The 14,701-nt window shown below is 39.6% G+C and overlaps 1 protein-coding gene across 2 annotated transcripts in view; it reads left to right on the top strand.

Annotated features, from left to right (window-relative positions):
- The first annotated feature begins 2,430 nt into the window (after nt 1-2,430).
- Nucleotides 2,431-14,701, top strand: part of LOC115046356 (acid-sensing ion channel 1-like) — a 40,267-nt gene continuing 27,996 nt past the window's right edge. The window contains exons 1-2 of one of the 2 annotated variants that reach the window (XM_029506675.1): nt 2,431-2,798; nt 7,304-7,499. In XM_029506675.1, the coding sequence (XP_029362535.1) occupies nt 2,431-2,798; nt 7,304-7,499 (564 nt within the window). The remainder of the gene's footprint in view (nt 2,799-7,303; nt 7,500-14,701) is intronic. The other variant, XM_029506674.1, reaches the window with a different exon arrangement.

Below are 14,701 nucleotides of genomic sequence, written 5' to 3'. Positions count from 1 at the left end.
TAAACTTTGATTATTATGGCCTCAAATCTTCTGTCAGATTGAGGACCATGTTTCATGCAACTGACCAGAAAATCCAAATTATTTGTCTTGAAAGGTAGATAGATTCTTCTCTGGCTGTTGTTTAAGCTGGTTGAATGCATATAAAATCAAAGAGTCACATTTTATATCAGCAGTGATCTGTGTCCATGGTGACATTAACAGTGAACATAATATATGTTTTGGTAGTTATGCAGATGATGCATATATGTTCATTATTGCAAAACCACCTCATACTACAGCTCTAAACCCAATTATTATGTCTTTGTGTGCATTAAAATATGAATTCAAAATTATTTGTGAAAGTTAAATAAAGAAAAACCCAGAATGAACCTGAGTGAGATAAAAAAGAAAAAGAAATGCTGTTTAATAATCAGGGAAGAGCATTACCATTTATACATAAAAAAAATATTGAAAAACAGATTCCTGCCCTCAATCGAGAACTGTAGTCATTGTTGATAATATTCACTGCACTGATAGCTGTAATGAGGAAACAGAGGGAGTAGCATTGGTTAACTTACCCTGACACTAACCAGCTCTACAGACTACAAGAGACCACAGAAGTCAGGTTTAGCTCAGTAGCCTTTAATATTCCACCTATAGAGAGGGGATTGGTGACCAAATGGAAGACTGTCCTTTCATGAGAGGACTGACGGATAGCATTTTCATTTTACCATCAACAGAGTGTGGTGAAATGTTAATGTAACTGGCTAGGGGTTTTGCTTCTTGCATTTTAGTATTGTTCACTGTAGAGCAGGTTAGGCCTCTAACAAATAAAGTCAAATGTTTTTCTTTTTTTTTTTTTTTTCATTTTTTAATTGCTAATTTAAATTTTGGCATGAATGTTGATTGCAGGAAAATGAGGTTCAGATTGTACAACACCCCATGACTTTCATTTTAATATTCTCAATTCCCATACAAGTATGTGGAAACAAGCAGGCCAACTGAGCTATAGCATTTCATTTAAACACAAAAAATATGTAAATTTCCATGAAATTTTATTTTTAGGATATTTCCGTTTAAACACAGCCCCTATATTGTTTTTATTAATTAATCTGAACAAAACCAAGTTGAAATGAAGCACTTTTGGAGTGGGCCTTTTTTTTGTTTTGTTTTTTTGTAGAGTTTGTAGTTTTTTTAATGGAAAGTTATAATTTTATTATGTTGACGAATTTAAACAATTTAAAATCTCTAAGATCACGTGTTGCACTGCACACCAATTTGTTTTAACTGTACGAAAGGAATTCTTTTTTTAAAAGGCTGATAAATGCATCACAGTGTAAGCGCTGGACTTGCCCATTGATTTACCAATTGAGATGTTGCATTATGGGAAATGTAGGCTGTCCTTTAAGAACTTGACTGGGAAGGCAGTTTAAATACTCTGCCTAGGCTGCTTCAGTTTTCAACTTTACTTTTTTTTTAACCTCTTCCACATTTTTTTAGAAATACAACACGGAATTGTTTAGTGACTCTTTTTGTGTCTGTCAATGTTCTACCTCAGTTTAACCCTAAATGTAGGTTTTTGTGCAGTGAATTTAAAAGTCACCATAGAAAAAAGGCGCTGTGTTTGCGTATCTCTTATATTTCATTTACTTTTTATTTACATTTATTTTTAACTCAGATGTTGTGAAATGAACATGTGAAACTACACCAACTCACAGGTGGAGAGCTGAGCATCACTCCACTCTCCTCTCCACCCTTGGCCACCACTGCTGCTGCAGTTACCACACATGCACACACATTAAAAAAAAAAAAGCTCACGACTCACCAGCGACCAGAACAACCCACTGTCCGACTTCCACACACGCTGGAGAAAATTTCCGGCTCTGTTCGGGAATTCGGCTGAGTTGAAGGGACGTGCATGCAGCGGAGCTCCGGAGGAACTCACAAATGAGCTCAAGTGTCAAAAGGATTTCTTTCACCTCACGGTCTGCAGGTTTCTTCTGGGTTGGCGGACAAGGATGGTGCTTGACGCTCCACTGGAGTAGGGAATTCACTGGCTGACTGAGCACTTTATCCATCTTTCTTTGCCTTCGCTGCAACCCAGTGAGAAACCTACAGAACATCACAGCAGCGCAGTGGTGATGGACCCCGGTTTGGACATCTGGGTGGTGCGCTGTTTTAAAGAGTCGCCCTGCTTGTGCACGCCCATCTTTGTGAAATGCTTTAGTTGTGCTCACCATTGGCGCTGCTGTGACTTTTTAAAAGAACGACAAATGCTCGAGATGTCTCTCCGCCGGCGTGCGTGAGAGATGGCGACCAGACCGCACCGAGTCCAACAGTGGTCGCTTGCGCGTTTGCACCTGTTCCGCTGGATCATGGCATCTTGTGCCACAGGTGAATGAACATCGGCTCCGTTTCTTTCAGCCTTCAATCCCCCCTCCTTGTTGCTCAATGACAATGGATCTGAAAGTGGAAACCGAGGAGATGGACTCAAATCGACCTCCACCCTTGGAAGTTTTTGCGCACAGCTCGACCTTGCACGGAATCTCTCACATCTTCACTTACGAGCGGTTCTACATTAAGCGCTGCCTGTGGGTCGTGTTTTTCTTGGGCTCCCTGACCTTTTTGTTGTACGTGTGCGTGGACCGGATCCACTTCTACCTCGAGTACCCGCACGTCACCAAAATGGACGAGGTCACGACCCCGATCATGGCGTTCCCCGCGGTCACTTTCTGCAACCTGAACGCGTTTCGCTTCAGTCGAGTGACGCGCAATGACCTGTATCACGCAGGGGAGCTGCTGGCCCTTCTGAACCAGAGGTATGCTCACAGTCAGGTTCAGCGTCACATCTCACCCACTGTCCAGTGTTTCCATTTTTTTCTAATGCATTTAGCCCTTGTTTATTATTAATCAGCTGCATTTTATCCTCCTTTAATGTCTAATCAGTGAACAAAAACTCTTTACCTTTCCCTTTTTACTGTCTGTCAAGATAAATAAAGAGTATAAACTGGGCCAATACTTGCCAGTTGGCATGGTGTAATGTAACTACATTCTGCAGATGAGTTCAGAGGCATCAGAGTTTCCTTCTGATACCACTTTATTCTTCAATACTACTGTATTTCAGAGGGAAATATATTTTACTGCACTGACACATTTATTTGACAGCTATTATAACTCTGCAGATTAAGATATTAATTAAAAGGACTATAATGGTTTGGGCAAGTTTATTAATAGCGATTTAACTTTAGCTGGCATATTAAATTATTACAATTGGCTCCACCTCAACCATCTACAGCAGTAAAATGCTGCTCACATAAAGATGCCTCAGTTACTACAATGGCACTGTGTAGAGCCCAGTCCTCTGCCAAGGACAACCGTCATTATCCAGAGCTGCTGTAAATTGTTGCAATTCATAGATCTCAACACCATAGATGTGCGTTTTGTTTTGTTTTGGTTTTTTGGTTTTGTTGTTTCATAGATCAAGTGTCCTTACATGGCTTTTTAGAATGGCAAGTGTCAAAAAGGCGCTGTCTTTTGATGTGGCAAACAAACCAACAGAAAAACTGCATTGTCAGTATTGCAATGCATGACTTCTAATGGAGTATTTTCAAAGTGCGTTGTCTTATTTATGTCTCTCTCAGAGCAAATTTTAAGAGTTTTTGTCTTGTTGAGTCTTGCTGTGTTGGAAGTGGCTTTCCAGGCTTGAATTAACTGAGGCGGTGTAATCCGAAAACTCCAGCCATCTTATTGGTGCAGCTGAAGTAACTCTGGATACTGGAACTTGCTGCAGCATGTACTCTTTGCGAAGAAGACAAAGATGTGGAGAGCCCACTTCCTTTGATTACAAGTGAAATGGCAGATGCTTTTGGTTATTTGTTCATATAGAACTTAAATTTAGATCTTCATGTTTCTGAACCTTCAGCAAAACAAACTACTGCATATTAGATCTAATTCATCTGATCAGTCAAATAGATTTCCTGAGTTTATTTTCAATGCCAAATTTGAATGAACATCTTGAGTGATTATAATCATGCACAAAGATGTTCATACTGCAGAGGAGAGAAGAGAACGATGTCAGATAAAAAGAGGGAGACTGGGACTAATCCTGCTTTTGGCAGCTGTTCGATAAACACATTGCCATCACTGTGGTGTTGTAATATTGTACAAGTGTCAACAGAGACGGTGATAATGAAATAATCACCAAGGCAATATTATTCAGCACATGCATTTCAGGAGGTTGTGTGTGTTTTTGACCAAGTGTGTGCATGTGCACACACTTGGTCAAAAACAAAAACTCAGCACCCCAATGATGTAAGCTTCTGTCAGTCAAAGATATCGAGGACAGGACAGCTTCCAGTGGCCACTGGTGGTTTTAAATTATGTGGATACTCTGCCAACTTCTTGCCCTTAATCTTTAGTGAAGATCCCAAGCTGAACACTAAAATTGGCCTTTTTCCTTGTGACTGTGGTGTCACTGATAATCACTACTTTCCATCTAGATATTTCTACATGAATACATTTCCTAATATCATAAGGAGGACTATTTAAAGTTGGAGTATAAACTATACTGATTTTTCCATCTAAGTTCCCTTTTCTGTGTAGTCATCTCAACTCTCACATTCTGAAGTAGGTTTAGTACTCATTATCCTGCCTCCCTTGGCAAGAGAGGCGATGAAATGGCACACTTAGCTGTTATATACCCCCAGCCAGAAATGAAAGTGCTTGTGGCATGAAATCCATTTAAGACTATTCTCTGCTTACTTCCCATGTTTGGAGTCACTGATCTGGGAAATGTCTTGTGGCATGATATTTAAGCTGCAAGTGTCAGCCTTCGTCGATCCTGACGGCTCATGCTTATGGGATTTTATCTCATAAGTGCCTTCTTGGCAGGTTTGCCCACTACACAAGCAGCGAGGATCAAATGCCTCTCTTCAATTAAGTTCTCTTTCAATCAAACAAAAATACTCTTTGCTATAATAGGGCTTAGCCTACACCCAATGTTACAAAAAATGTAAAAGCAATTTCTTAGATAAATGAGGCCAGTTATTATTGATTTTTAAGTCCTGAGGGTTTCAGTTGGACTGTTAAATGGAGTTTTGTCCTCGTGAAAATGAAAACGATATGCATCATTTGAACTTGTTCCAAGTTTGATAAGAAATTGAATGGTTAATATGTAACTACAGTGTAATTTTATGTCCAAAATGACCACTTGTACCTCAAAGAATTTAAACCTCTCCATCTCATTCTTATTCAGGTGATGGATAGAAACAGGCTGCATTCAAACAATATTACACTCAAGCTCAATAAAGGACCACATTCACCCCAGAAGCTGCATTCATATAAAAACCAAAAAATTCTAAAAGACTTTTCAATTCACACAGTGATAGTGTAGGTCTGCTATTTGGCGAGTCCATTAAAATTGTGATATTTTTAATAATAGCTTAGTGGGATATCACAGTGGGAATAGAGAGCGGGCACAGTAGCAGCTATTCTGCTCTCTATTAATACGCGACAACATGGTCAGATGTTTGTGCTCTGTGTCCAATAAAATGAAAAGTTCCCTGTGCTGCCGATAACTCTGCATGAGACTGATTTGACTGGCTGCCTGCTCTTTCACTCACAGGAATCTAACTGAATACCAAGCGATCAATAATATGCCATGACTATTGATTCTTATGAGAAATTACAAAGAAAGACAGAGATGATTAGTAATAAGGTTATGATGAAACATGAGGTGAAATCAATTGTCCATGTCATTAAACAGTCAAAAGTTAAAATACTGAACAATTTAATTGGAATCCAAGTTTTTCTGTGGCACCCGAAAATTAAACCCTTAACATATCATATTAATATCTAATTTATAGACCAGATAATATTTTAGATGTGGCTCACAAATATCAGATGGAATTGCCTTCAAATAATGTTGAATGATACACAAATTGAAGAGTTTACAGCTATACTAACATTAATGAACCCATCAACTATCACCTGAACCTGCTGCTCTCAGATTTACAGAAATTTATAGTGAACTTTGGCTCACTGTCTGGCTGGCCAGCTGCATGTTTGCTCTCATAGCGCCATGTTCCCCTCCAGCAGGTAGCTGTTGAGGAGAAATGCTCTGGACATCCACAGTTCACAACCTGCCCAGCCCACCACACTGGATACAGGAACAGTTAGCTCCATCACTTTTGATGACATAGTGGTGGATTTAGCAACTAAAGAGGAGGCTTTTTTCTTTTTCATGAGGTAGTGAAGTGAAAAGATAAAAGAGAGTAAATATTGAACTTTAAATCACCAAATGATCAGAAACTTGACTCCAAATGAGGGCTAATGTTGAATTTAACAATTCAGAACTTGAACTGAAAAGCATTAGCATCTGGGTAATTGTGTAAATAACATCTGGGTAATGTGAATATGACGTGGTTGTCGAGGTTTCTGATAGGACCAAAGCTGTGGACTAATAAACATGAACACTGCCATTATCTACCCTCCCTAATAATATCATAGGATACATAAGAAAATACATAATGAAATGAAAAGGGGTATCTAATCCTGCATGTGTTCATTAGCTTTTTTTGATGTGGGATTTGGATCAAAGCATAGACAGCAATTAGCAGAAATGTCTCCTTGTAGTGGAAGATGTGACGGAAGAACTCACTGACTGACAAAAATAATGAGCATACTTGTAATGAGTGACTTCCTTCAGAGTCCTCCTTACTTTATGTTTACCATTCCTTTCATTTTTCACCAGACTTACATTTAAGAGCGCTATCGGTCCATTTCAGAATTTGCATGAAAGTTTGGCAAAATGTCCTCGTGGCCAAAACAATCAGATCAACATTTTTCTCCATGTCTGAATCCAGGAAAATTAGATTGGAGATGTAGTAGAATATGGCCTGAAGCTGCTGCACTGACAGGAAATGGATGACTGGGTTTATAGGCCCTTACAGCTCTTCTCTGAGCTTTATTGCATACTGTACAATCAAACATTACATTCTGTTATCACGGTCACTTCAGACAGAGACAGAAAATGCCACAGAAAGACTCCTTCTCCCCCCCCACTCCCCCCCTTTTTTTTTTTTACTCTGAAGTAAACGTTCACTGTTAAAGATCCATAAAACTCCCTGAGGTGTGCAAGAAGGTTTAAAACTGAAATTCACTTTTTATGAAGTGTGATTTATTATCAAGCAGGGATTATTCACGCTGACGACAAAAAGGACATGAATGAATCTGGTCATCAATCTGTATGAAAATCCAGAACATAAAATTTTCATTTAGAAAAGTCTAAAATATTTCACAGAGGTATCCTTCTCTTTCTGTTAAGGTACGAGATCAGGGACGTTCACCTTGTGGAGGAGGGCGTCCTGGAGAGCCTGAAGGTCAAAGCTGACTTCCACAATTTCAAGCCCCGACCGTTTAACATGCGGGAGTTTTATGATCGCACCGGTCACGACATCAACGACATGCTGCTCTCCTGCCACTTCCATGGCACTGAATGCAGAGCGGAAGACTTCAAAGTGGTACGTTTTAAGGAGTCAGATGTCATGAGGGAACACAAATGGGCTCGCACCATCTTTTGTATAGAAGCATATCAGTCTTATGTGTGAATTGGGATGAAGAATTACAATTGGATTTTTGTTGCCCTGATGGTTTCAACACCCAGCTATACGAGTCTGAGCACTTTGATTCAAGACTCAAACAGGAAGTTAAAACTTACTTAAACTTGTTAAATTATATGCTGCAGCTCAGTTATTTCATAAAAAAAAAAAAAAACTACAAAAACAAACACAAAGCATAAAAACAACATATGGTGGTATTATCGAGAGCTGAAGTGTTTCTTCAAGACTCCAGGAAGTCACTGCCAGCGGCTAAGAAAGAGTCTCACAAATTATCCACCAGATAAATGTAATATGCTGCTTTTTGCAGTTAACCACCGGTTATATAGGTGCCAGCAGGAGGATTTTGTATTGTGAGAGATTTGCATCATGAGAGGAATAACCATAAAGAGAATTATTTATTCAGCAATATCATGTATCCCTTATAAATGATGATCATTGTTAATGAAATACATTTGATTTGATAGTAGTGCAGTGAAAACATAATGTAAAATCATAACATTACATATTTATGGTGGTTTAAAGAATGATGAACCCCGACAGCAACCCCGAACAAACCTCTAAGTGAACTGAAGGAAAAGTGTGTAACTCTTTTTTTTTTTTGTGGGTGCTGCTAGTTCGAATTGAACTCTTCCCGGGCACAAAGTCATCCCAGTTGTCGTGTGGGCATGTGTGTCTTTTATTCCCAAAGGCAGAGACCGGCATTTTTTCTCATTGTTTCTTTGTCATGTCTCACAGTAATCACTTTGGTCTTCATTTATCAGTCTGCATATAAAAATGTTTTGAATCTGTACCAACAAGTCCTTGTTAAAATTTATGATCAAACAATGTTTTAAGCTTTTTATTTATTTAGTTGATTTCCCTCGGCTCTCTGTACATGTTTACTTCTACCTTTTTTATCTTTTTATTCTAATTTCCTACTACAAAATGATGGAAGGGTGGTGCTGTCCTTAGAAATTAAGCCCTTGTGGGGGAGATGTATGAAGTAATGCCATGGAACAGGTCAAACAAATGTGTTCTAACAGTCCACTGACATTATAACTATATGACTGATGCACAAATTTTTCCCTGTGGCAAAAAGTACACCTCTCAGACTGTGATGTCTCTGCCATAAAACTGTGCAGCTCTTGCGCCCAACCCTGTTGCCAGTAGTCACTTGCATGTGACATGGTTTTTAATTTGGAGCTGAACATTGCGCATTCTACTCACCAACCTCAATGAATAGATTGGATTAAGTTTTATAGTTGCCCCTCCATTCATCTTCAGTGGGCATCTGTGGTGGTGCACGAAGTTACCCATAAAGGGAACACAACACGTTGGTTTTTCTGTTCAGAATTTATGTTTGTTTTTACCTTGATTAACTACAGGAGTCAGAGACAAGCTTCTGCTTTGGTTTTTGATAGACAAGGCAAGTTTATTTATAGAGCACAATTTGTACCCAGGGTAATTCAAAACGCTTTACAAATACAGAAAAAAATTACAAGAAGGAAAATAAAATAATTACATAAAACATAAAATAATCATTGAATGAATGAAAAGCTAAAAAAAAAAAAAAACTTTAAGTTGTCATATGCAAACCTAAATAGAACTGTTTTCAGCATGGATTTAAATGTTGTCAGAGTTGAGGCCTGTCTCACATATTCTGTTAGACTGTTCCAGACTTTAGCAGCGTAAAACTGATATGCAGCCTCACCATGTTTAGTCCAGACTCTGGGTACCACCAGGAGACCACTCCCCGAGGTTCTCAGAGCTCGAGATGGTTCATATGGCTCTAGCATGTCAGAGATGTACTTTGGTACTAGACCATGAAAAGACTTGTACACAAGCAGAGCTGTTTTAAAGTCTATTCTCTGAGTAACAGGAAGGCAGTGCAGAGACCTGAGCACTGGACTAATATGGTCGTATTTCCTGGTTCTAGTCAGGACTCAACCAGCATTCTGGCTGTACTGTAGCTGTCTTACAGCTCATTTAGAGAGTCCAGTGAGCAGGCCGTTACAGTAGTCTAACCTGCTGGAGATAAACGCATGAATTAGTCTCTCCAAGTCTGGATTGGACACTATTCCTTTGATTCTGGAAATGTTTTTAGATGATGCTGTTGATTATTGATTTAATGTGGCTGTTAAAGTTCGGGTCTGAGTCTAAAATTACCCCTAGATTTCTAACCTGATTATTAGGTTCTAGAGAGCCAGTCTCGGGGTGACTGATGACTCTTTTTCTTTGTTTTTGTGTGCCACAGACAATGACTTCAGTTTGTCTGAGCTTAACTGGGGAAAATTGTTTTGCATCCACACACTGATCTGTTTGATGCTGTGACAGGGTGTATCTATAGGCCCATGTTCATCTGCTGTCAGTGACACATAGATCTGGGTGTCATCTGCATAGTTGTGGTAAGACACATTATAAATGCGTATTAGCTGGCCAAATGGAAGCATGTACAGATTAATCAATAGGGGTCCCAGTGTTGACCTCTGGGGAACTCCACAGGTCATAGACATTTGGTCTGAGACACAGTTGCCAATTTCAGCTAAGTACGTCTTGTCCTCAAGATAGGAATTAAACCAGTTTAGAGCAGTACCAGAGATTCCCACCCAGTTTTCTAACCTCTGTAATAAGATCACATTGTCAACTGTGTCAAAGCCAGCACTCAGGTCCAACAGAACTAAGACTGAGACTTTGCCTGTGTTTGTGTTCAGGCAGATATCATTAGTCACCTTGATCAGAGCTGTCTCAGTGCAGTGGTGGGGCCTAAAGCCTGATTGGAAAGTATCAAAAACACTATTAGACAGGAGAAAGTCAGTAAGTTGTTGGTATACAACTTTTTCCAGGACTTTGCCTAAGAATGGTAGGTTTGATATGGGCTGATAGTTGTTCAGCACTGTGGCATCAAGACTACTCTTCTTTAGAAGAGGCTTGATGACAGCTGTTTCTAAGGCTGTTTTTAAGGCTTTTGGAAACGTTCCAGTCTTAATTGAGATGTTAACTAGTTGGGCAAGTTGTGGTAACAAACTGACTTGTGGGTAACTCATCAAGGCAGCACGTTAATGCACTCAGACTGCAGATGATCTCTTTGACTTTTTTGTCAGTGACAGGTGTGAAATATGTCAGCTCTAGGTTTCTAGCTGGATATAGAGTAGTTATTTGTGTTGTGGAGGTTATCACACTTTTAATTCCTTGAACTTTGTCATTAAAGAATATTGCAAAGTCATTACACTTTGATGTAGATATTAGGTCTAAAGGTAGTGAAACTGGAGAGTCTGTTAATCTGTTCACTGGAGCAAACAGGATACAGGAGTTGTTACTGCAGTTTGTGATGATTTTCGAAAAATAACTCTCCCTCGTTCACGCAAAGTCTGGTTGAACACACACAGCTTTTCTTTATAAATCTGGTAATGAATCTGAAGCTTTGACTTGCACCATTTCCTTTTGACTCTGCGGCATTGCTTTTTCTGTGCCCTGACCAAGTCTTCTTCACTCCATGGTGCCTTTTGCCTACTTTTAACCATTCTAACCTTGACAGGAGCAATGGTATCCAACACATTTAAAACACTTGCTGTGAAAGAGTTCAACAGGTCATCAGCATTAGAATGCGGGGTATTTTCAAACCTAACCATTTCCATATATTGTGTCCCTGTGCTGTCATTTTTGAGTCTTCCTTGAACAACTGCAGACCCAGCTACCTGTTTGGGTGTAACAGATAAGTTGAAGAAAACACAAAAATGATCAGATAAAGCCACATCGACGACGTTCACATTTGAGAAAGAAACACCTTTGGTAATGAGCACATCCAGAGTGTGCCCTCTGCTGTGGGTGGGCTCAGTCACATGCTGAGTTCTTTAGCTTGCCTGTCATTGGCTACATGCACATTCAAGTCACCTATAATGACCAAACAGTCAAAATCAGTGCACAGAACTTAGAGTAGTTTAGTAAAATTGTCAATAAAACAATTCTGTGGTGGTTTGTAGAGGATGATATAAAGTATGGAAGATTGCTTTAGCTCCATTTTGAATGGCACATAATCAAATGATGAAAAAACCCCAAATGAAAATTTGTGGCTAAATATGTTGTCTCTGAATATGTCAGAAACACCCCCACCCCTCTGGTTTTGTCGTGTTTCAGACACAAAATTGAAGTGAGGTGGACTAGATTCAATTAGAACTGCATTAGCTGTGTTTTCGTCGAGCCATGTCGGTAAAAAACATAAAATCAAGACTGTAAGAAGAAATAAAACTATTAACTAAGAAAGATTTGTTATTTAAAGATCTGACATTGAGTACTGTGTGTTTAAGATTAGCTGGAGTAGAACTGGATGGTGCGTTCTTGCAGGGGATATGGATTAGATTTCTCTGTTCGGACAGTCTAACTGTCCCTCTCTTATCTAATCTCTGTGGTATGACAGTAGTTATTGTTTTGGAGGATAACCCTCCCTCCCCAGACCTCTGGTTGATTTGGGGCTTAGCAACGCTGAGGCCCTTGGGGTCCTTGACAACAGCCTTGACACTGTTGGAGATAACAGCTGTGGGCACCAGTGGTGTGGGCCAAGCTAGGAGGGCCATGGCCGATGGAGAAAGCTGAGGAGGCAGAGGGGTGTTTTTTTTTTTTTTTTCATGAATCCTTGGTTCGAATCCTTGATAGGAGTATAAAATTGCACGAAATAGGAGGTCTGCCCATCACCACCTACTACTGCCGCTGCACTGGAGAAACTTTGAGCCAGTATTTCTGCTTTGAGGCGATTTTACCATTTTTCCTGTGAACCCAGCTAAAGCAAAACTGCTGGAGGCCTCTCCTATGTCTCTGAATGGTATTTGATGCAACAAAATGTCAATACCTAATTTATCATCTCTGTCTGGCTGCAAGTAAGTAAGCTGTAAGAAACTCACTAAACTGTTCCATTTTTGACCTGATTATCATATTGTCAACCTTGGACATCAGTTTCAATGATCCTCTTTTCTATTATTATACTATAAAATTATTACGTATGTTTTGGATGGATTGCCTAAGGTCAAATGCTGAACCACTGACTACACAAAAACCACATTTCATCCCTTCTGTGTACTTGTGAATGGATGTTTGGATGAATAAAGTTTGACTTAAGGTATATTTTAAAATATTCAAACCTATGTTAACGTGTTATAAGGAACAATGAGAACAAGAGCTTTAACAAACTTTAGAAATCCCAAGGAAATAAGCATCTATGAGGGTATACACTCAGAATTTGTACTACAACACATTTTTTTATTGTTATACTCTTCCCCCAGTAAATTGTTGTTGTAACTGTTGAATTATTACAGAAGACAAACATTTGAAAAGGAACTGAGAGGTTTGATGTGGCTGCTTTGTTGGTCATAGGCTGTGTTAAAACTCCCTCCCTTGTTCACTCAGTCAAGGCTCCCTGCCTGATTTACAGAGTAATTTACTCAGGAGTGAGCATTGATACTGACATATCTGACACTTTCTAACCATCATTATTTTGTCTCAGTGCTGACAGCTGTGAAGTTGCACAGCACAATAATTTTCACATTTTGTCACAGCCCATGTACGAGGCTGAAAGGAAGAGAGCACAAATGTCGAAAACCAGGCATGAACATAGTGCAGGTTCATATTTCAGTTCGGGGTTCAGGAATAGGTTGCTCAAATGCAAAGGTATGAAGCAGGAATGGCAGTCTGGCAGGGAGCAGGGCAGGAGCGAGGAACATGAGCATTTGGGGGTGGAGTCAGACATGGCAGCTCAGCTTGGAGCAGCAGTCTCGGGGGGCACCACCTATAGCATTGGCTGGAGGCAGATAGATGACAGGGCCGTACAATTCTTTCAATGTATAAGGAGTATAAATCCTGCACAGTCAAGGTCTGCATTTGTAAAAGAGCTGGGCTTGTTAGTGCAAACTTTCTTCCAGCTCTAATCTGGGATTTTTTTCAGTGATTCAAACAGAGGAGGACAAAAAACTAATAAATTAATGAATGAAATGGAAGTAGTTGGCAGTTCAGTCAAATAATGAAGTCATGTTGATTGCAGCTCAGACCGGCCTCAGGACTAAAGCATGCTTCCTTTAAGTTTATAGCTCCTAAACTCTTGGATCCTGGATGCTAGATTCCATTTCACTACTTAATTCGCCTACATGGTTAAATGTAATTAAAGCAGGTTTATTTTTCAGTAGTTTGCTGGTCATTTGGCCTCATTATTTAAATGTGATGCAAAAAATTGTTGCCTTTTTTTTTGGCTATTTTTTGTCATTAACTACTGAAACTGCAGATAATCATTAACCATAAAAGGAGACGTGTTTTTAATTTAATCACATAAAACAGGCTTCTAGGACGACCTTCTTACACCTGTGCAGTTTTCCAAAAATCTGAAACACCCTGTCTCAAGAGGATGCAGAAAAACTAGTCCATGCATTTGTTACCTCAGGACTGAATTGCTGTAAATCATTGCTATCTGGGTGTCCCAACTAATCTCTGAACTGCCCTCAGCTGATTCAGAGGCTGCTGCACAAGTATAACAGGAACTACAGAGAGCACATTTCTCCTGCTTTAGTTTCTCTGTAAAATTCAGAATAGAATTTCAAATACCTCTCCAAATTTACAAAGCCCTTAATGACCAATCTCCATTGTAATAGTTCCTTATCATCCCAGTGTCAGTACTTGTGGTTCTTTAAGTCTACAAGAGGAAATTGGGAGGCAGCTCTTTCAGCTACCAGGCTCCTCTCCTACAGAATCAACTCCCAGTTTCGCTTGGGTGGGGCAGACTCTTGTAACTTTGAAGACAAGACTTAAAGACTTCGTCTACGACAAAGCTTATAGTAAAAAGTTAAAGTTGAGTCCTTCCACTCACTCAAACATCTTCCTGACCTTTCCATGTTTTCTTCTGATTTGAGGAGATGGATAATTTATGTAATTGTTAATTTATGTAGTTTTCGAGTCAAAGACTTTCTCTCAAACTGTCCCCCCTCAGACACAGACACAGACACCACACGAAACCACCAGCACACACACCCACCACCCTTTCACAGTTCTCTACTGTGCCTTTTGTGATAGAGCAATTTCTCTTCTCTTTGAAGAGCAGTGTGCTGCTCAGAAAATTGCATTTGGTCAGAACATAGTGGCAGCACAGA

This window comes from Echeneis naucrates, chromosome 7 (assembly GCF_900963305.1).
Source record: "Echeneis naucrates chromosome 7, fEcheNa1.1, whole genome shotgun sequence".
NCBI lineage: Eukaryota > Metazoa > Chordata > Actinopteri > Carangiformes > Echeneidae > Echeneis > Echeneis naucrates.
This window is presented reverse-complemented; position numbering and strand designations above follow the sequence as displayed.